General features: G+C 36.8%; 1 protein-coding gene across 4 annotated transcripts in view; it reads left to right on the forward strand.

Annotated features, from left to right (window-relative positions):
• Positions 1 to 23,573, forward strand: part of VPS41 (VPS41 subunit of HOPS complex) — a 109,487-nt gene that overhangs the window by 13,849 nt on the left and 72,065 nt on the right. For 2 of the 4 annotated variants that reach the window (XM_021546640.3, XM_021546648.3), the window contains exons 3-4: positions 7,383 to 7,490; positions 10,519 to 10,596. The exons of the other annotated variants lie outside the window; for them this stretch is intronic. In XM_021546640.3, coding sequence (XP_021402315.1) covers positions 7,383 to 7,490; positions 10,519 to 10,596 — 186 coding nt within the window. The remainder of the gene's footprint in view (positions 1 to 7,382; positions 7,491 to 10,518; positions 10,597 to 23,573) is intronic. 4 annotated transcript variants of the gene reach the window in all.

The following is a 23,573-nucleotide window of genomic DNA, read 5'->3' on the forward strand; positions in this document are numbered from 1 at the left end:
GGGGCCTGGGGAAGACTTGTGAACCTTCAAGACTGCAATCTTAAAAGTGGACGTTAAGTGTTAGATTGGGAGCCAGACCATGTAGGTATTTTGGATAATTGGATTATAGGTGGGTTTGACTGGTACTGTGAAGGCAGTTCTTCAGTCCTTTAGCCTACATAATATTGTGGTGGGGCAGAGTCACTGTTTTCATTTTCCATTTGTGTCCCAAAACTGAGAGTAACCCTTGTCAGCAAACCTAGTCCTACAAAGCTGTAGTGGAGAGTTGCTCTGCCTGCATCTTGCCTTGTTGTCATATCAGCAAAGTTGAAGGATTTGCTCATTGTCCTAGCTGACCAAGAGGGTCTTAACTGAACCATTATTTCCAGGGTGAAGAAACTGTATGGTTTGTCAAGCTTAATTACTGCCATTAGATACAAATATCATAAGTCTTACTTTTTTAGCATACAGCTATTAGAAGACGTTTTGGTGAGAAATCTGGTAAGGAAGTGAGAAATTATGCACATGGATATTTGCAGGGTGATACTGAGAATATAGAGGCTTCTGTCTGATTATCTGGATTACCAGCTTGTTTGAGCCACATTTAGCCTAAATATGTATTTTCTAGAGAAAACTAGAGATGACAGATAAGTGAACCTGCTTGTGTGAGGGACTTGGTGTTGGGTATTTTCCCTGTAGATTTTGAGTAATGGGGTTCAGCAAGTGTAAAATTAGGTTAATCTGTAAATCTGTATCTCTTTACCTTGAATAAATGGAGATTAGTTGGGTCCTAACAAAGGTCTGAGAGCTGAACTGGAAAGGATAAAGGCTGAAAATAGTAGTAATTTCTTTACTGGCCCAAAGGAGGCCTTATGACACATTTGGTGCAGTTTCCAGATACAGAAATGCTATGAAGGCTTAAATAAAAAGCTTTATCTGTGTCTTTTGTTGGGTAGTACTTGTCATGGAAATCTCGTGGCAGTTAAGTTTGTAAGGTTCTTGTTGAGCTCCCTTGTCCAAAGTAAGGTTTGCACAGCCGACCTAGGTGCAATCGTGCCCTTCCAAGCAATTCTGGTGATAGAAAGGGTTTACAGATAGTCAGGGGGTCAGATGGTGGTGTAAAACCCCACTGATGATGTGCCTTTCATAGCAGTCTGGCTAGAAGTCATCCATTCCGCTTCTCAGCCACACACGCGGAGCTTGGCTAAGTACTTTTTGCTCCCATGTCAAAAAGGGGATGTATAAATGAAAGATCATTTCCAGCCAGCCTCACAGACCCTCAAAACTAAAGCTGAGACAATTAGTCAATGCCCTGATTAAGACATTATTTCTGTTAAAAAAATTAGGAGTTGGAAATGGTTATACCTTGGATCAAGTCAAGATGTCAAAACCAAGAAAAGTAAAAAATTATGTCAGCAACTGTGTTCTGCTGGGTATTTTGCTGCACTTTGAGCTTCTGCACATATATAAGAGAAATAAGTAACCATCCCTGGCGATTTAATTTTGGGGCTTGAGGTCTTTTTATGTTGGTTTCTTTTTCTTTTTATATTTGTCACTGAATTTCTATAAGAAGTGAAGATGCTCCCAGTGGAGCACTAAGGATGCGTTTATTCATTTTTGCATAACTTAAAATGTTCTTTGGAGTTTTATTTTAATTCAAAAATAATTTGAGTTAGTTTCTTTGGTTGTACTTGAGATTTTCATATAGAATGTAAACTAGTAATTCTGGAGCTCTAACTAGTTGGTTTCATTTTTTTCTTCTGTGTGATAGTGATGACTATTTAGATAAATAAAAGTGCCGATATGGTTTCTAAAGGTCTGACCTTGTATTAAATGTCAAGAAAAGTTACTCTTGCAAATTGCCAAGTAGTAGTCTCTTCTCACCTTTTTGCAGTAGTATTGGGGTTGCACTTTCTGCAGCAGAATGAGTTTTTTTCGTTTGGTTTTGGTTTTTGTTTTTTTTTAAGAGATTTTATAATGTGTCCTAAACATTAAGAGGCAGAGCACTGTGAATGACCCAGTAAGCTAGGGGGTGTTGTGATTCAGGAATGGTACTCCTCACTTTAGTGCTACCACTGAGACTCTACAACCACATGCTTCTTGCTTGTTCCTCTCCTCCCCTTCCCCTGTGGTGGGCTAGAGAGGAGAGTAGGAGGCACAAAAGGGAAAGATGATGTGTTGAGATAAGAACAATTTACTGGAAAAAGCAATGAGATGAGAAAATAACCAATAACAGTGACAGTACTAATAACTAAAGTGTACAAAAGAGAGATAAGTGATTCATATGCAAAAATACCCATACTCATAGGCTACTCTGGGTTGGAACCAGCATTGCCCAACCCGTCCTCAACAGAATGGATAGTGTAGGATAGCCTCTGTTGAAATAGAAATTCTTGGAGTTCACTTGGGTTAACAAAATTAATTAAGCATTTAAATTTTATCTTGTAAAATTATGTGTTGAATTTTAACCTTTTACTTAAGAAACCTCTGCCATGGTACAAAAGGGCATAAGAAAATGCAAATTTCTGAAGCTTCTTGCATAAAGAACAATGCCAGAGGGGACTGAAGATGCAAAGAACCCAGATAAAGGGGCTCCTCTGTCTCCAAGCCCATCAAGACTGACAGACGGACTCAGATAAGCACAAAAAGACCACAAGTGCATGCGCAAAGGAGAAAAGTTCAAAAGTTCAACCATGAAGAAGACCACAATCTTCAGCCTCAAGAGACCACCAGAGACCCACCCACAGGACCACCATGGCAAACCACGCATGCCTAGAAGGGCATGGACCTATTTAGCATGAGAGGCGAGGACAGGCGGGGCCAGGGGTTGGATATGCTAGCAAAGTTGTGTGATGTACTGCATATGGAACACCTTTGTGAATAAAAGTGTGGGTCAGACTGAGACTCAGGGCACAAGTTTTTGGAGAGATAACTCGCTTGTGCCAGACCCTGACAATACATACCCACTTCATAACTACCCCAGGTTGTGGAGTCTATTTATGTATTTCGCACATCACTTCACTGTGTCTTAGCCATGCCTCCCCTCGCTACTGCAAAAATTTACCCTGCCCTGGCCAGGAGGAAATTAGGAAATTGACTATTTTTCTTATAATCTCTAAAATCAATGTAAGCTTGAAAGAAGGCATGTAAAAAAAGAAAAATAACTGTAGGGTTTTTGTTTATTTTGTTATTTTTTTTCCAGACATAGCCTTTTAAGAAGGCCTATGACACTAGGGCCTTGTTGGAGTAGGGTGTGTGTCCTTTTTGAAATTGCTTCAGTGATGGACTTCAGCTGTCTTTGTATTGGAGTTTAAATGCTTTGCAGGATCACAACTTGCAGGCATAAACAGGCTGGAATAGACATTTAGAGTAATTGCAATTCTGTCTGGGACTGGACAGAAGATGCGCAGCAAAGGGGAAGGACGCTTATAATGTATGCAATGTTTATTTCCATAAAGGCTTTGAAAAACTTTGAGGGCAAATTGAGTGGGAAGGATGACACTTTTTCTGTCAGTACCTGTAACATAATTAGAGTATCTGTAATCAATAGAGCATGTAGTTCACATGACAGACAGACTGTTCTGTGGGCAGATGCTCTGCTGCAGGAGCAAATGTGGGCTAATGGAATAATTCTGGGAACTGCCCACAGGTTCCTTCTGGAAATTTTCTTCACAAGGACTGATTTCAGATTTTTTTTTTTTTCTTTTTTCCTACTCATGGTTCTAGCACAGCAGTTCCTGTAGGCTAGGAAAACTAGGAAAGATGGGGCAGAATATCTGAAGAAGGTTGTGAACCTGAGTTCAGAAAGGATGGTGAGAATCCCGCGCAGTGGCACTGGCCTGTTGAAAGCTTGTTGCACATTTGTAGTTCTTGTTAGTTTTGTAAATCTGTTCCAGAAGAAGAGTTGGTATTGCATAGGTGCTGGGTGAATGAGAAGGAATTTGTTTTCAGTTCAGGAGTGTTCAGCAATTACAACTGGAAGAGGTCTCAGTAGGAAGGAGTTTGTATTAGTCTTAGGAGCTAATGAGAGTATTTCATTCAGTTGGAAATGTGCTTTCAATGGGCAATGTTTATGGATGCCTGTTCTTTACAGCATATTTTAGCAATATGACTGCTAGTTTTAGCTTTAAAAGGCAAGTGGAAAATCAAATGGAGTATGAGTTTCAAGTTAGCATTCCAGTTGTTGAAAAATGGTCATTATTTATTTTACAACATCACAAAGGTACCTTCTTCCTGACAGCTGTGTGGGTCTCCTTACTTTTCAGAATTTAAGGCTGCCGTGTGTGCTTTACAAAATGTGCTTTACACATCTTGTGCAGTAAATATTTATTTTTCTCTTAAAACATTTGTCACGAATCTCAAAATTTAATATTGTTATTTCAGATAATTTTAGGCATTAAATATTTAAGTAGTATTAAGTGGTAGTACAAAAAGCAGTGTTACAAAATTTATTTTCAAATTTTTAGAATCCTATAAGAGGGTTATTTAATAGTTTCATACAGTTAGTAAAAATACATATAAGTTCAGCAATTGATTTTTAGATTATTTTTTCCCCGTAAAAAAGGAAAGCTGTGAGGTCTCTTGTATGGGGTAAATTTCAGTCTGTTTATATCTTAGCTTTGCTGCAAGTCAGGACTTGTACTATTCCTCTAGGTTGTCATAGAAACACAGCTAACTGACATCTCAACTCGAGCTGCTCATGGTTTAATTTGTGGTTTTCAAGATTATTAAAATTTAACAAAAATTATTGATTTGCTTTTATTAACACTGGTTTGTGTTTACTTTAGAAGTTCAAACTGCATAAAAGCTTTTCCTGGTAGAAAAATGCCTTTAAAATTATTAAACCCTCATACTCTAAATAAGAGATCATCAAGTGCATTTAATATATCAGAGTCTGAAGCAGTAATCTTGAATTTTTGAAAATCACCTTTTTATTTCATTTTGTTTACAGTAAAGTTCCCCAACCTCATTTCAATTCACCTTTTAGCTTGACTTTTATTTAACAAAGAAGATACCTGTCAAGAAAGCGTGAAATAGGTACATAATCATGCCTAATATTTGGGAGTTTTCATTTTATTTACTTACTTTGAAGCCTGGCAGAACGCTTTGGTGCACTGACTTTTGAAAGTATATATTTTTTGTATATGCATGTGCAGAAAAAATTACTTCGTTTTCACTCATAAATAAGACAGGCAAAACTTATTTACAGTAACTTTATCTAATGGTCCATGGATGAATGATTTTATGCAAACTACTCCAGAGACTAGAATTAACTTTTCATGTTGGTTGCACATTGGATGTCCTGGCCCCAGCAACATGTGGGATCTTATAAAAACTAGATGACTGGAGTTCAATTTTTACTTTTATGAATTTATTCAATGATTGCCCATGCATTTCAAGTGTAATCTTTGTAAGCAATGTATAAAATGCAGTAATGTATTAATTGTTATAAAATGGACACATACTTCCTTACACTCTCCTTCCATCAAATGTATGCTTTTTACTTTGACTTTACCTCCTCCCTCTACCTTGCAGCCATTTATTAAGGATCTGTAGGCATGAGGAATTTGACTGATTTATATACAGACCTGTAATTTGACATTGTCATTCTGTCTGGTAACAACTTTGTTCAGTGGTAGATTTACTGAATAAAATTGTTTCTTAGTGGACATTTTGACATCCTACTTCATACTCCTACGTCATGCACTGCTGACATCCCTGTATTAATCTCATTTGTATTCTGTCATAAAACTCTCATGTAACATTTTAAAACAGACTCTCTTTGCAGCATATTTCTATAAGCATCGGACTAAATATTGGTTTATATTGGTTATATTGGTTATATTTATTGGTTTATAAACATAGGTTTATATGACTTTTTTGTGTTTTGTATGAGGTTATGTACGTTACCATATATGATGGTAACATACATAGTAAATGGCCGTACTATTTAACTTGGGAAAGGCTAGCTTTAGTACTGCAAAAACAATTTAAACAAAATGCATTTTATTAACCTGTTAACATGTCTCTCTTCCAAATTTAGTTTTTGCATCATGTCTACAAGAAAGTGTTGCACTAATACAGTTCTGCTGTAGGCTGACACTGTGCATTTTTAGGTCATAGGAAGGCAGTGGTTGGTGGGAAGTCAAGGCACTCCTTTAACTAGAGCACTGCACTGGTAAATTCTGGTTGCTTAAGAATGAAACGTATGTTTTATGTGGGAAACATACTCAGTGTTGATACATTCATTACAGTCAATAGCAAGTGTAGGAGAATATTATTGAAGATATACTGTTTCCCAGTGAGGGCCAAGGGATATATAAGTGTTTGTGTATGTCTGTGCATGTATGTATAAGATTAAGTGAGATTTACTGAAGTCTGTGGAATCTCTCTGGCATTGTACTTCTGTACACCATCTGTTACAGATAGATGCCTATGACCAAAGAGCTATTTTGCAACTAGGATTTTCTCTTCCTAAGAGATAAGCATGTTGGGTCTTCCTTGAGCAATAAATTTACTGCTTGGTGGTTTGTTTTGTTTTGTTTTTAGCTTGGTTTCCTTTCTCTTCACTCTTTGCCCCATGATCTTTCCTTGCATTTAAGTAGTGATTGGGTGATAATACCTAACATGCTTGAAAAGAGAGGAACGCTTCAGTATTTACCAGAATAAGATCCTAACATGCAGTAGATAAAGGTGATTAATAGGAATGTAATGTGCCCAGATTCTCTTCCCAGAAAACATATTTATAGTTAGGTTTTTTTTTTTTACCATAAGCCCACTAATGGATTTTTTACAATTAACTTATTCCTAGCAGATTCTTCTTATTTTTGTTCACAGCATTTTGCCTCTATGCTTCCTACAGAGGTGCAGCATCTTGTAAAGGTCATGAAGTTTCTTGTAATGTGCATGCTTCAGCTTTCCGTTCATTGTGGCTACACTGGCACACTTTATTTTATCATTCATTATATATGATTAATATATGTTATATATATGATTCATTATCATATCCATCCTTTTTGTATTTTACTTTTAAATTGCAAATGACTAACTTTAGGTAACAAAGTACACGTGCACATTTTTTCCTGCTTTTTAGATATCAAGTAAGTGCCTCCTACAGCTAAACTGACATGCTGCTATACAGACTTTGCACTCAGAATTTGGAGTAAAAAGAAAAACCAGTAATAGAAAAGCACAGGCCAAACCCCTTCAGATGATTAAATGGTGAAAGTTTGGCTTTTGATTGTAATGGCTGCTTTGAGGAGATCGCAGTGATCCATCTTCGCCTGTTGCTGTGTGATAGTTTTGGGATATCTTTTAATTTGTTTTTATCTAAAATGAACTTCTAAGTATTTTTGTTGTTTTTTCTCTCTTGCTTCCTTTTCCTTACACTCCTAAAAATTTAGGAAGATGAGAGTGAAGAAGAACCTAAGCTCAAGTATGAACGGCTTTCTAATGGAGTGACTGAAATTCTCCAGAAGGATGCAGCCAGCTGCATGACAGTGCATGAAAAGGTATTATATGGCTTTGTGACTGAGATAGCACTTCTGCTTGGTTTTATATATTTGTCTGTGCTTATAATACATCAGCATATTTCTGTGTAAAAGTGATACCAAATCTAGAGTTGCACTGCAAGGCAACAAACAGCAATGTAAACAAAATTCACAATTAAACTGTATTGAGAAATCCACATTTTCTCAGTGATAAAACCAGTAGTTTGCATGGTTCAATTAACAACAGATCTCTCAGAATCAATTTCCTTCTTGTTTGTATCAAGCATTTTTTTCAGTGGGAAACACATTTTCTCAATGAGGAAATGAGGTGAGAATTCAAGATGCAGTGATTTGTTAGATGTTTACATAGGCTAATAGAAAAATGTCTACTCAGATTTAATTATCGACAGTATTAAGAACTGCAATTAGAATACAGTCCTAAGTTTTATTTATTCAGAAAGGAAGTTGGTATATACTGTACTTATTTGTACAACCATGTCAGTAAAGACCAATTTGATCATGCCAGGAGCTTAGCATATATTTGGCTTGGAAGACATGTTAATACAGTATAGAAGAAAGTAATGAATGTATTTTTTGTTTGCTTAGGCTTTACTTTTGGGGGGGTGTCATACTAACACTTCCCGTCCCCCTTCCCTGATTCAGTATGTTAAAAACAGAGAGGAACTGCACATGCTAGAGATTTTGATGTACCAGAGGGATGATAAGAATAAAATAATAGACGATGCAAAGTAAACAAATTTTTTAAATAATTAATATTTTGTTCTTAAAAGGGATAAATTTCATATGCTTCTTTAGTGACTTAAACAATTGCTTTTGTGTTTTATGAGTTTTCTGCTCTTTTATACATACTGAAAACATTTTAGAATATTGAGGCATTCTGAAGTGCATCTGAAAGTGTGAATTAACAATTTGTCAACTACTAGTATGTAAAACATAGTAGCTACTTTCTGAATGTATAATTTTTCATGGCTAGTAATATCTCCTTAACAGTTATTGTTGAGGGATCTATCTTTATTATTTGACTATATTTTTAGATTGACTTGTGCTGTGTTTCTTTTCCTCTGAGGACTGTTGCTATGGCTCAAGAGGCTCTTAAGATGAAGCCTGTATTTTAACTGTGTGAATGAAAACAATAAGTCTTTTTAAAATGTTTTTGACAACGTAGAATTACACTGATATTCGGAAAATTGGCAAGCATTTCCTCTTTGTCTGTGGCCTGTTTCTGTTACCTTTTATTCCTGCATCTCAGGTAAATTTTAAAAGCCAAGAGTTTAACAGGATTTTTCTATAAGGATGTGCACAGATACAGCTTTTGCTATAGTGTCACAAAGCGTGACAATACAGGAAAACTGCTGAAGTATCCCAGCACTTTCAGTTTTCCAGCAAACTAGATACACTACTTATGAGAAGAATCAATATTGTTAGAAGCCAGGTACTGCAGTCTTTTAGGAATAGGTCTCTTGCAACAGAGAAAGGAGCTGGGTTATAGGTTTTGCAATGGCATTTCTGTTTCATTCTGGTTGGTTTTTTGGGGACTTTTTTCCCTGAACAAACAGGAAAAGCCCTGCTAAATGCTATCATTAGAAAAATTATACAGTAATATGTAAAATACGACTCTGACTAAAGCAGTTTAACTTTGATGGGAATTCTGAGATCTGGCTTCTGCATTCAGACTAATTTCCCCCCAGATTTTTTTTTTTTTTCATTTTTGCTGCTAAAGCATCATATTTTCACCAGGCTTGCTGTCTGCACTGGATGACTAATCGTCATGGCACCTGGTGCATTCAAGCAGGCCTGTGCAGTGGAATAGTCATACCTAGTTATGTCTGCACACCTGATGTTTTATTAACCAGTATTGATTTTTTTACCCAGGGGACTTTTTTCTTCCTGAAAAAAGGCAACCTTGCAGGAGTGAAAGGCATTGCAGGGAATGAATTTCTAATGAACCCCTCTTTCCCTTTCTTGCCTCCTTTTAATGTAGCTTCATATTTTAAGTGCCTGAACAGAAATTTCATTTTAAGCAATTCCATTTTGAGAAATCCTTTTAAACCTTGACTTTCTGTAAGGTTATTTTTTAAAGATTGTGCTGCCTGACTGACACGCTTAGCAGTGCCTGTAAATTTGAGCATTTCATTATAGGTTGCAATGAAGCATGCTCACATGCAGTGAAATACAGAGAATTGAGTAGCCTAGACTATTTCAGTAATGCTGAAAGTGGGAGGGTGGGGGAAGGGGCAAATAAAAGAAACCTCTGTCATAAATTAAGTAGTACTGAAATTCTATCTTTTCTGTTTAGGTGTAGTTCACGGAGTTCAATTAACAGCAGATCTCTCAGAACCAATTTCCTTCTTGTTTGTATCAAAATAAGTTTGTGATAGTATGGATTTATGTTGAGATTTTTTTATTTTGCCATTATTTTTTAGAATGAAATTCCTGAGATTTCCAAGGAAATGTATTTGTCTTGGGAGTATTCTATTTAGGAATGTTCCTATGTGAAGGAAAGCAAACCCAGGAGTTATCTGTGTGCTTAAATGCACTATCATAGACCTTCTATAATTCAACTGTATTTTACCAGTGGCTTTCAGTCGGCCTTTTTCTGTGTTTGAACACCTTGTTTTTATTTTAATAATGAAGGAGAATTAAAAATAAAGCCCAAAGGAAACATTAGGATTGAAACAAAGCTGCAGAAAGGATCTAGGAACTCCTTCAGATCTCTGTTGCTTCTTGCTCTCACGCTGCATTTTTAATTTGCTGCCACAGTCCATCAGCTGGTGTATACAGACTGCAGACGCGCCATTAGTTGTCAGTGGATGAGGGTCCTCATGACTCATTCTGACAGCTAACTTGCACTATCACAGTAATATGGGTTTAAAGCCCTGTTTTATTCTTTGGGTACAGTTAAAATAACCTTTCTCTATAGAAAGTGGTGGGCTTTTTTTCTTTTCCCAGTGTTGCTAATCCTGGAGTTCATTTAGCATTGTAGTATTTCTTGTGGTGTGTTTATGTAATCAATCTCTTTCTTTCACAGTTTTTGGCACTGGGAACACATTATGGCAAAGTTTATTTACTTGATGTCCAGGGGAACATCACACAGAAGTTTGATGTTGTAAGTATGATATTATTCAGAACCTGTTTACAGGGGTATAAAACTACTGTGATGCACCAGTTAACACTCTTGCTGTGACAAGTCCGTTAACACTCTTGTTACACCTGCAACTACACTAATGCATTCCATAACATAAAAAACAGTGTATGGTCCTTGCAAAAAGAAGTTATGCTGGATGGCTTTGTGGTGAGCACATCTCAGGTTATATATAGTAAACTTCTTCATGAAGCAGAAGAGGAAATACATATTTATGATTGCAAGTGGCTATTAAAAATGGAACCCACAAACTCATTACTTCCATAAGGCATGAAATCTGTTCATTAGGTGACTACTGTCAGTTATTAGTTTGTGCACTATCACCCTATCTACTTGCCACAAGTAATTGAAAACTGATTACCTTTCTGGCTCAGTTTATCAATTAAAAATACATAATGCTAATATTTTATGTAAATGTTTTGAAATTTGAATTATTAAGGGATTGTATTGATTGAAGGAAAAGAAGAAGCTTTTTCCTTACTGTAGTTTGTGGTATCAGAGGAATAAAATGCTAAATTTAAAGCTCTGTTCTAGGGTATTAAATGTTCCTTTTTATTGTGGATATTAGTTCATTAGTTTTAAGTTCCCTGTCTTTCTTGGGGAGTGGAAGGAAAAGAACTAGAATTTTTTTTTTTTCCTCAGGTCATTAAAAATTCTAGTTTTTTCATAGCAGTGTAAGCACTAGCCATAGAAACCATCAGAAGATGTGGACATGTTTGCAATGAGAATGTATATTCTAAAGCTGACACAGCTGCATGGAAGGGGTGGAATTATGTGCTTCTATTTATTTTAATTTCGTATGATAATCAGCTCTGCAGTTGAGAATGCTGACTGCATTTCAGAAGAGGAAAAGCTTTTGGTGTCTCCCTTGCAGTTCTGATTACATGCATGCATCTTGATAGAGTTTCTCTGGGAAGTATGAGAAATTCTCTATTTGAAGCAGGTCAGATTAAATGTACCTGAATTATTCTCTTCCATTGTTGCAGTGGAAGACTGTCATGGTTTGACACTGGCACAATGCCAGTGCCCCTATGAAAATGCAACCCTGCAAATGATTTGCTGTGAGATACGATCAGGAACAGAGCAGAGCAGGCCCAAGCTTAATTACAAGGGAGAAACTTTATTAAACTACTACTACTATAAAAGGAAAAAAAATAAAAAAAAAAAGAACCACACACTAAATCCAAAATGAAAACCTTCCAAAACATTCCCCTCCCCTCAGCCATTCCATCAAACCACAGTGAGACACAACCTGGACCCCAATCAAGTTCCCACCCTTCCAATAATCGATACTCAGTCCATTGAGGGAAAGGGGAGTCCCTCCTGTGCCATAGATCCTCCAAGAAACACAGCTGCCACTTCTTGTGTTTTCATGTCATACATGGCACCGCCCAGAGTAAATCTGCCATGGTGACAACTCTCCTTTTCATGCACAGTGCCCTCACCACGGTACATGGACAGACTGCTCCATGGACAGACTTCTCTTAGGATTTTTCCTTTCAAGGATGCTTTGCAAAGAGGGGGAAAAAACAATAGTTCATTTTTCAGTTTTCATTTTTGAGACTGCATTCCCCCACCATTTTCCCCTGGGGCTGAGGGTCCAAGAACAGAGATCTTCTCTTCTTCTCTGAAGACAGGGGGCATCACCACAAGCCTCCTCAACTTTTCTCTGTTCACTCCACTCCTGTCTTTTTCTCAGCTGCTGAAGCAGGTCTCTTGGCTCACCAGGCATCCTCCTAAAATGCAGTCTCTCTCTCTTGGAGGAGAAATTGGTTCAGTCTATGGCTAATAAGAAAAAGTCCAGCCAAAAGCCACTCCATCATCTCCCCCCCAATCTTCTTTTCCTAACTTTTCAGGTCCTAAGCTGTCTCTCTTCTTCTCTTTCAAACCGAGGAGGAGTAATATTTTACAAAGCCCTCATTTCCCAAGAAAGTAGGTTAAAAATCCTGACTCCCTGGATGGCTCTCGGCCCAGGCTCCAGCTCCCACACTGGGCACCTTTTTCCCCTCCTTCCTCCTCTGCTGGAATACTGTCAGCACCATCACTGTCTCTTTCTCTCTCGAGAGAGACTCTGGGGGGAAACACAAACATCCCAGATTTTTCTTCACCCTTCCATCTGCAGGGAGCCAGAGCCAGTTCTAGTCCACCCACTCTTCGGCCTACCTGAGCTGCCCCTCCCCTGCCCAGCAGGGGAGAATCTGCACTCTCTGATGACTGGAACCAAGACAGCCAGTTCCCCTGGGATTTCTGATTTTAACCCCTCTGTGTTCTCAGAGACGTGTCCAGCCTTCAATTGGTCAGCCCAAGTGTCAGTGTCTAACCCCAACCACTGATTGGTTTGACCCCCTTCCTTTCTGAGAAAATTTTTTTCCATGTCAAACCACGACAAAGAGTCAGAGGCTTACTCAAAAGAAGTGGAGATTTTGTATTGAGTCTGGCATTAACTGTCCTAAACTGGTATTTATTCCATTCAGTGTAAGGTGCTTGGAAAATTTTAGCTGTAGAACAATCTTCTTCTGTCCACCACCAATGCCTTGTTCTCTCACACTGGTTCCAAGAGATTAAATCCTCCTTCTGTAAAGACTTAGGGAACTGCCTAGATGTAGAGAAAGGAGCAAGGGGACCTGTTACCTACTAAAGTCTATAAAACAAAATCCCTGCATTCTCTTTATGCCCACCCTCCCAAATTTGCTGTTATTTTCTTTGTTTTTCTTTACTAAAGCGTCCTACAGTGCCTGCTGGGAGGGTGGTTGCTTATGAAATTAGTGTTGGACTATAAAGTTATTTTCTGCTCAAAGATGTTTTCCAAATTTAGCCTGCTTGAGGATGATTTTTGTGCTGTGTCTCTCATAAAGATGGCAGTGATTTCTTTTGAAACTGTTGTTAGAGTACAAACTGCTTTTTGAGCTGGAGAATAGGAAAAATAAATGTTTATTGGATTCTATTCTTAATGTTTATATCTCTTTTTGTAATGTACATGTCTCCAGTGCAATAGATTATATCATGGATTAGGTGGAAATGGTGCTTCTTTTTTCTTTTTTTCCCTCTTTTTTCTAGTTTGAAGAAGAATGATTTTTCCCTAGCACCACTTGTTTTAAAAAGAAAAGTTTTTCAAGGAACTACTAGCTGTTGTACAACAGAGCAAACTGCCTATGTGAGAAGAAAGCAGCTGTATGATGTACGTGGCTGCTTAAGCTGAGAAGTTTTCTGAATTAATAATGTCAGCTGCTGAACCCTTATACAGTTTATTCTGAACTGGCTGCTGTGCGCCAAAATATTTTTCTTCTAACCTGAACTTCTCAAGATGTTGGATTTCAGACTAGAGGCATCACTATCAAAACATTCAGTGGCGGTCTTCCTTCAGTTCTCTCCTACTAATACCTCTTTATTGTTTCTCCTGGGAAGTTTGCATTAAAGTATTGTCATGTTAGAAATCCCAAATAAAACCTAACCTTTCTTGAAAAGAAAGGGAATTACTTCCTGTAGTCACACAGGGACAAAGCATTTCTTGTAAATGTGCTGGTGAAGACTGTTATCACTAATGGTGTTTTTTCTTATTCTTTTTCTCTGATCCAAAAAGAACAAATTCCTTCTCAGAACCTTTTTCATTGGTGAAATGGCATATACAGCTCTATCTTGAAGTTGTTAATAGGGGAAGTACCTATTGTTAGTGATTATTGGACATTAATATTGTATAGATTTTTTTCTGATTAAAATAGCAGTATTACCATTGAAATATTTTAATTGTCTGCAGTAAACAGTGTCCCTGGGGAGAGTCTTTTGTGTATTTTTTTCTTTTTGAAAGGATCTTTTCAGCAGATGTTTTCTGTCTTGTGACATTGCAGAAATTGATAGCAAGGATAGCAATGTGATGCCCTTTGTCCAAAAGAAAACAGTTACATAATTCAAGGAATTGTACTTCATTTGAGTATCTTTCTCTATTTTTCAGGGGGTTGTTTTAGTTTCTGGTTTTTTTAAAAAAAAGCTGAGACATGTAAAAATTAATTATTTTTCTATACATCTGTTAGATGTGTAATTAGCAAAAACAAACCATACATGGGTAACTTTAAAAACTACTAGATCCAAATAGTGTGTAAAATAAACCAGAATTATGCATGCGGGGTTTTTTTAACCATTTTAAAAAATTCATTTTAATGACAAGTTCATATTAAATATACTTAGAAAATACCATTACTGTTCTCATAGTCCTCTTGATTTCTGTTTTTCTTTCCTAATTTTAGGAAGCCATGTTAAAAAATTACAAATGGGCTTGGCAATTGAAGAAATAAGAATTTTGCTTTTATAATAAATCCTTTATTTTCCATAATGACTTGCATCTGCATTTGAGCCAAATTGTAAAAAAAAAAGAAAATATACCGATATCAGAAGATTTGCAGCAAATGAGGGAGAAAATTCACCAATGTGTTGCATTATCTCCAAAATGGCCAAGTTTTGAATGACAGCACTCCTTTTGAAGACTGAATGCATTTATCATTTTAACATGAGCTAAAAACAGCTGTAAGAAACACTAAAATAGAAAGCTTGGCATCCCTAGAAGTTCTGTTATTGTAACACACTTTTTTGTGTATTGTTTAAAAAACCTTTTAGGGCTGCACTTCTTGATATCCATAGCAGCAAATCAATGTGGTTATCCTGAATTACAAATACTGTAGTGTCTACTCCACTTTGACCCATAAATATTCAGAGCGGCTTCTATGAAACTCATGTAAAAAACTAAAAATTGTTTTCAGAATAGTCTTTCTCTTATCCAGCTCTTCATGTATCTAAGGTTGAATCCTATGCCAAGTGGACAACTAGTCTTTTCAGACTTGCAACTCCTCTTGTCAACAGCAGTGGAAATGTGTGCTTTGAAACTGTTGTAAGGTATTTGTGGTTTGGGGGGAATTGAGACAAGAATTGGGAGGCTTTGGCCTCTTGTGTTGCTTGGTATCTCAGCAGTTGTGTTTGTGCACTTGTTATCCCTCTCTCCTCTTTGCCTAGCATTACTGTAGCCAGGGTGGTTTGTCTTTGACAATGTCAGCTGCCTAAGATTAACTGGTATGCATCCTCAATAATGTATATTTGACAAACTGGTATTCTCTTGTATTAGGGTTCAGTGCATTGAGTGAGATGAAATGTGTCAAATACACTGAAAATTATTACTAAAAGGCAACAAGAAGAGGGAAGAAAAGCCTGCTAATTCCGCTGACAAAGGATGATGCAGGACTGATTCACAGCATGTTAATTCCAAATGTCTTTCCATCTTTCTTTCCTTCTTCGACTGTCTACAATTTATTCATATAATTATTGCCTGAACTGACATCCTGTGGATTAAGGATTTGTAGATATGAAGAAAGCTGTACAAACATGTTTAGTTATGTAACAAATAAAAAGCTTTCAAAGGGCAAGAAAACCTGTCTCCATTTTGGTCTTTTCATAAACATCAAGATTAAGCAAAAGTGGTAAGAAGTCTTGGATGGTGCCAGTGATAGTTTGTTAGAAGGGAAAATATGAAGTATTTTATAAGATTTAAATTTTTAATGCATTGAAGGTGTTTCAGTAGTGATGCATGAGTCAAGAAATTGAAGTCCTTTTAGCATGCAACAGTTGTTATGAGCTATTGAAGACTGCTAGTGTTTCAGAAAGAAACCTCCTCACAGTGTATCATTTTACAATGTATTTCTTTCCTTACCTTGTGGGGTTTTTATGTGATTGTCTCACATTGTGTAGCACTAACTATTTAATTATTGGTTTTTTTTATTGGAGTGATAGTAATCCAAAACCACTACATCATCTCTGCTACCTTGAAGGCTTGAAAGGGAGTTCCTTCTGTGGTGGTATTATTGCCCTTGGCTTTATTGAAGTTACAGCACTCACCAATCTCTGGAGCAAGACCTTGCTTGAAGGTCAGTCTGTGGCCTATTGGTTTTGCTGATAACTCAGCAGGTTGCAAAGAAAACATCAGAAGTTTCAGTTGACTTGTTACCTCCTGGCAAAAGTTTAATTGTTCACAATAAAAAAATATTTCTAACAAAGAAACAGCTGTTATTAAGCACTAAGTGCTGCTGCTAGTAATGATACAAAACCTACTAACTGCTGTAGGAGATTAAGCAACATCTTTCAATGGCGAAGGTATCTTAGCTTTTCATTGTATAATGAAGTTGCTTTGCATGGAACTTTGCATGAGAGTCTGAGACTAGATGATATAAATGTCACTTACTTTGACAAGCTGCTTAAAATTCCCTGTTTATTACCTTTAACTACATCATTTTAGTTGTTAGTGTCAAACTATGTAGGAAAACTTAGGAAGTGAAACAACAGACTTTAAAGATCTGAGTTGCTCCATGTTAGGATGTGAATGGTGTTACTGTACCTGTTAAATTTGAAGCTGAAATCCTGTTTTGTTTACAAAACCAAGTAGGCTATTTTAAATGATAGTTCCAGAAACCAAAATAAAAATTATGGTTCTGATAGAAGCAAGTGTCTATGCAAGGGACAGGTTTACTTCTCAACCCTGGGACCTCCCACTCAAATAGGTGCTACATTTTTATATCTTAAATGCTTTATGCCAACTACTAGCTCTTTCAAATGGAAAAAAATTTGTACAAGTGTCATCTTTTGAGACTTTTGTCTTATGTCTTGAGTGTCTACATCCAATTTATATCACTTCAGCTTCTGTCTATCAGTCTTTTCATTTTAACTGCAAAGGATTTGGAAATCCAGAGGTTTTTACAGTAGTTCTGGGAATAATTCAGATGGTTTTTGAGTCTGGCTTTGTGGTATAAAGGCTTGGAAAGTATGTTTTATATGTTTATTCTGGTACTGTGCTTATTAGGTTGCTTGTGATATGAACTGTTTCCAGTGGGAACTGTGGAGCTATTGAAGATTCAGAACCATCTTTGGCAGGAATCATGGTGTACCTGTGGTATCTTGCCTAGACTGTCAGAAATTGTGGTGTCATGACCATTATTCCATAGATCTAGAAAATCTTCTTTTCTGACAAAACTGAAATGAGAAAAAAACAACCTCTTGTACATGTTTTGCACATCATCTTTGTACCATTGTATCTGACTTTCCTTTGAAAGGAGTATTGCTTAAATTTTTAGTTAACCAAAAAGATCAAAGGGATATGGAAGGTATTTGTTATTAATAGAAATATTGCTTGGAATATAGATGAAGTGTGGGAGTTCTAAGCAATTTTAGAATCACTTATGATTAATTTTTGTAGCTCAAAACTGAGGCAAGTGTCACCGTTTCATTCAGTTATTCTTCCAAACTTGTAGTTTCAATAATTGTAGCTTAGTGCAGAAAAATGTAAAAAGTTTAGCTGGAGGTATGAGTTCAGCTACAGAAAATCTTGTATGGTGCAGTCATTTACTTCTTGAATGTTGCTAGCTCATACAAATCAGATGTGTGTTTGTACTGCAGCAGACAGTAACATGTATGCTGTCGATATAATTAATTTCTCTTGAAGTATAAAGCCCATGTACTTTATCATCTGATTCTGGAATAGCAATTGTTTCTGCCTTCTCTTTTGAACTCTTGACTAGCAACTATGTTGCCCATGTACCTTTTTTAAGAAGGATTATAGCCCCATCTTTAGATCAAATGGTCCTTCTACAACTTCATTACCCTTCAAATGCATATTATTTTCCTCTCTTTTTTTAACATAGAAGCATTGGAAGAAGTCTCCTTTTTTGTTCTCCAGTATCAATCACTTTACCTCAGACTTACCTCCTGTTTGTCAGTTGCATTTCATGACCAGATCTAAATGTATTACATTTAAGTACCTTAACAGCCCTCTTTAATGTCACTGATTTCAGTAGAAATCTGTTATGTCACTTTTTAATGAGGTAAAGGACTGTGATTGCATACTGTTCTGTCACAAGCATCTAGACATAGAAAATAGTTCACTTCCTCTTGCCTTGGTAGGGTACTATCATATTCTGCATGTTTTTTCAAAAAAAACCTGAAGCATTGAATAATCTAGGGTGAAGTTATTTTAAAAAGGGAGAATGCTAAACATGAAGGACATTAAGGACATTTCAACTGTAGTATTTCTTACAGCATTGGAAAGGACAAAGTTTCCAATTTGTTTTCTTTTTTTCACCAGACCTTGTTGCCTCTTATTTCTATGGAGGATCAAACAGAGGACCTTACTGTAATTCTGCCAGGTGAATTTACATGTGTCACTTTCAAACAGTATTGAATGAAATTATTTGTTATATCTTTAAGAAACATCAAAATCATCAAAACAGTTTGTTGTTGGTTTTTTTTTTTCTTTAACTCTTTCACCATCCAGGTGTAGTAATATTTGCTGTTTGAATGTGTATCACATCTCAGTACTATTTAGAAAGTGGACCACTGTGCCAAATTGCTCTAGACTTTTATTGGCACCAATGAAACAGCTCTTTTCAGGTAGCAGTAATTAAGTGTTTTCATAAAAGACTGATAACTCAGATATGCATTTCCTAAAACCTAATAACACTTAAAAGCATATGGAGGATTTGGAGATGTTTGATTGTAAGCTAGTGTATTGCTGATTCCTAGGGCTGTTTTCCTTTCAAATGGGGTATTATACCTGGATGGTATTTTTGTCTATAGGGAATGCAGGCACTTATGTGCATATATAGAATAATAGTAGTTTGCCTGTCAGAATTATTAAGAGTTCAGGCATTAATAAAATATTATTTACGTTAGAAAATGTTTTCCTGGTTAGAAAGACTGAATTCTGGAGGACAATGTTTTTTATAGAAGTTGACATTAATGATAGAGCTACAGCCCTTTGTTTCCATTAACAATAAAAATACAGCACTGTTAAAAATAGATAAGGACATAACAGGGGCATAATATGATGAGCAAAACATGAAGGGAAAGCCAAGTAGTTTTTCTATGGGGAAGATATTTTTGATAATGAATTTAAAAATTATAATAAAGATTCCTTTCTGAAGGACGAGACTTACTTGTTTTAAAAGACATGCCAGTGTGTATAGTACTTTATTGCACTTGTGATGGAATATTAAACATGTACAGTCCAGATTTGACCAGTGTCTGATGTTGATACCCTCAGAATGGCTGCTGATAAAAGTATCTACGGTCAAGTGGCCATCTCCACTGTGTTGCTGTTGAAGAAATTAGTTTCAATCAGTGTCCTCTGACACAGAGAATTAAAGGTATAAGAAATGTCAGAAATTGGTATTTTGGTGTTGGAAGGTTCACCACTGTAATCCTAAACTGGGTGCTAATTGAAGTCTAGTTGTTGAAGGTCTTGGCAGTTTTATGGATAGGAGCTTTGAAATGTGAGCAGTGTAAAGATGGAGTGAATTAATCTGTTTGCTTTTTTGATCTACTTTAAATAAAGTTTATGATATGCAATCAAATGTACACTTCACTGGTATTGAAATAGGGCCTCTTTGTATGTAAATGCATTGAGGAACGTGCACAGGATCAATTAATCTTCATATTTAGCCTTCCCTATCATACTGTCACAATAAGAATATGGCATACAATATACTGCTTACAGTAAATTACAGTGCACTTCATAATACACAGTTTATACTTGTGTGAGTACTCTCTATCTCCCTCTATCTTTCTGGTTTGCATATGCTTTTAGGATCCTGACAAGAATGAGATGCCCAGCATTGACTGAGTATCTCTGGTGGTCTTGTGAGACTTTGCCAGATGTTTATAATTGCAAATAAAGAAAGTTACAGAGATGGTGTACAAAGAGAATACTATGCTTTCAGTAATCATAAAATGTGTTTATTACTGCATGTAGCTCTGACTCTAGGCCAATCTGTATCAGTATTGATAACTGAAAGTTTACATGGAAAATGACACTGTAGGTGTAGGTGTTGGCTGAGCTTGAGCATTGATAACCCAGTGTAATATTTAACTATGCCAAGAATATGTCTACTTATGTTTTTTTCAGCCAGGAAAAGGAATTAATTTCCTTCTAATATTTTTGCATCTCTCTGATTCCATCAGTGGAGATTTTCTCACTGTTTTCAGTTGCCACTGGGTTTGGATCATTGTCTATAGCGGTTGACAAGCTAAAATAATTGGAAAAAGTACTTACTGAAGTTTTCCATTGCAGGAGCTTACAGAAAAAAAAAAAAAAAAAAAAAAAAAAAAAAAAAAACTGTGAAGGAGATAATGGCCTTGTGTGGAAAACAGGGTTTCCAGGCTCCACTGGGTGATGTCCTCTATCTTGTTAGGTCAGAGAGTGGGATGAGCATCATGGCTCTTCAGAAAACCTTCCTGGAAATTATGTTGGTGCAACAGTGCATGAGCCCTGAGCAGAATTGTCAACAGCCCTTTGCATCTTCAAAAGATGTTTGGTGGAAGCACCACTAAAATAATGTCTAAAAAGAAAACCTCTCCTGACAAGAGCTTTCACTGTATGACCTGCTTGGCCTTTTTCATTAGTCTCGTTTCTGAAATGTGGTTTATCAAGAAATGGAGTCAAATCTCAATACTTTCCACTTCAAGGATGGAATTTTACGAAGATTCTGTTAAATGTATTAATGACATGGTGGTGGTATTCTGCTAGAAGCAAGCAGTGAAAGTACCCCTTAAGCTACATCCTCAGAGTTTTAGATATGTTTTGGGGACCGTTCTTCAAAGCCCATTTTAATAATTCAGTAGCCTCTCTTGATAGTTTATATTTAAAGATGAATTCTTACAAGTTCATTGTGTTTGGCAAACTATTCTGAAAAGAAAGCAGTTACAGAAATTGGTGAGGTGAATGTCCACATTGCCTGGAATATTCTTTCTCTCCAGGGGGTGTTGGGTTTTCCAACAGAAGGTATATCTATCATCATCAGACTTTCCTCAGCCCTCCCCATGTACTTCAGTCTTTTCCATGGCTATGTGATTGGAAATACTGCTTCATATTCTCAGATGGCTTTAATACACAGATAGCAACAAAGAAGTAGGGGAAGGTTTAGGACGTAACATTGTTGAAGAGCCCTACAGTTATACAGATAATGGCAAAGGGGACCTGGGGGAGAAGGAAATTGGAGTTTACTTACTTTGGCACAGAGTTCCCAGGAGGATATCTCCTTACACAGCAGTGTTTTAATAGAAAAGAGATTTTCCTTTGGATCCATCAGGAATTAGATAACAGTTCAATTCTGCTAGGAAGTAGTCTAGGCTTTCAGTATAGATTTGGTTTTGGTAATAGTTCCATCGATCCTAAACAAGTATTCGGATTATCTAGTAACTACTAGAGATTTAGGGAGATCCTTTGTTAATATTTTTTTCCCCTTTGGATGTTTTTTTTTTTTCTTAGTCCCTGCAGAGTTGACAAACAAGGTTAAGGGATTCACTGATGTGGAAAATATTGAAATCACTATAGGCTTTTTGTTCTTTCTCACTGTCTTAGACTATGTATGACTTCTTGTCCTTACATTCCCTTAGTTTTAGACAAGCTTTTGAGATCTTTCTTTTTTGTAGCTAAGGTCTGCCTTCCTGCAGACAAGGTAAAAGTTAATGTTGTTATTGTTCTGTGTCCCAGATCTTGTCACTCCCCTGAGCCTTCCCCCCTCCCTTTTCTTCTAACCAACATAATCTCCCATTTTTCATTTGGAGAATGACAGATTCAAGAGTGTTACAGGAAATGCAATGGAGCTAGAGTTCTCACTTACAAGAATTTTGCTGCTAATATTGTTGAACTAAACATCTTTGGTGCCTATAAGTAAATTTTCAGCAAATGAAACTTGGGGTGTTGTGAATATAGAGTATGCTACTTTGTTGCAGGTAGTAGTGAACATCTGTAATTCCTACAGCTGCATTTTCAATTTAGACATTTGTGCTATTGTGCTTTGTTTCTCAGCTATGTGTAAATACATACACATGTGTATTTTTTTCTCAGGTATGTGTGTACTTCTTTCTTTTTATTGGTAAATCATGGTACAGCATCAGAATTTGGGTTTTGAGTTGCTTTTGCCTGTACTGTATGAATGAAATACATGTGAGTCAGTGCGACACTGCAGCATTCGGGGCAAGAAAAGTGCATGGGTTCAGTTTCTTTTTAAAGACAGTTCCTCAGTACAGGAGATCTCTGGGTATGAGTGTTTTGAAGTCAAAAGAGATGAGACACACAACAACAACATATAATACAGTTGTGCATAGCTGTTGCTGAGGATTTGGGGTGCTTTTCAAAGCAAGTTTGTCATCCTACATAGAGAAAGGTTTGTATTTTGTCAGGATCTTAGCTTAGTTATGACAATAACTGAGGTGGTGTCTGTTTGCAAATCAGTATTTTACATTTGAATACCTCCACCATGGTGGAAATAATACAAATATAATAATGGTAATCCATACTCAGTAGGCTAACGTATAAAACCATGACTTGATCGATCATATTGCTATACATTGGAGCTTTGCATGCTTATTTATGTGAATGGCATGCAGATGAAACATGAATAAATGAAAACTAGGCACGTTTAGGAGGCAGGTTTTTTTATTACAATGCAACTGTGTGCATACAATTTGCCTCAGTATAGAGAACAGCTACATAATCATTATGCAGATCCAGACTGATATTCATGTAGCAGAAAAGATCCTTAGGTGTTTTTCTTCTTTCAGTATATATGTGTATGTGTATGTGTATGCACAGTGTCGTGTCCCCCTGAGAGAAACGGCAAGGAGTTCTTTTAGAAATGGGTGGTCAGGAACTAAAGTAAGCCGAACAAGGCAAACGTTGTATCTGAGAACTGTTTATTGATAATGAAAAAAAAAAAAAACCAAAACAAAACCCATAAAAAAAACCCCAAAAAGTAAAAGGAATTGCCCAAACTAAAGAGGGCTGGAAAAGACAGAAAAGAAGTAAGGAAAATGGAAAAGGAGTGGGGAAGAGGGGAGGGAGAGAGAGGGAGAGGAGACAGAGCGGAAGAGAGGTCGTTGCCACCTGCGAGTCAGAGGGGAGTGCCGCGGTG

This window comes from Lonchura striata, chromosome 2, assembly GCF_050655825.1.
Source record: "Lonchura striata isolate lonStrDom1 chromosome 2, ASM5065582v1, whole genome shotgun sequence".
Lineage (NCBI taxonomy): Eukaryota > Metazoa > Chordata > Aves > Passeriformes > Estrildidae > Lonchura > Lonchura striata.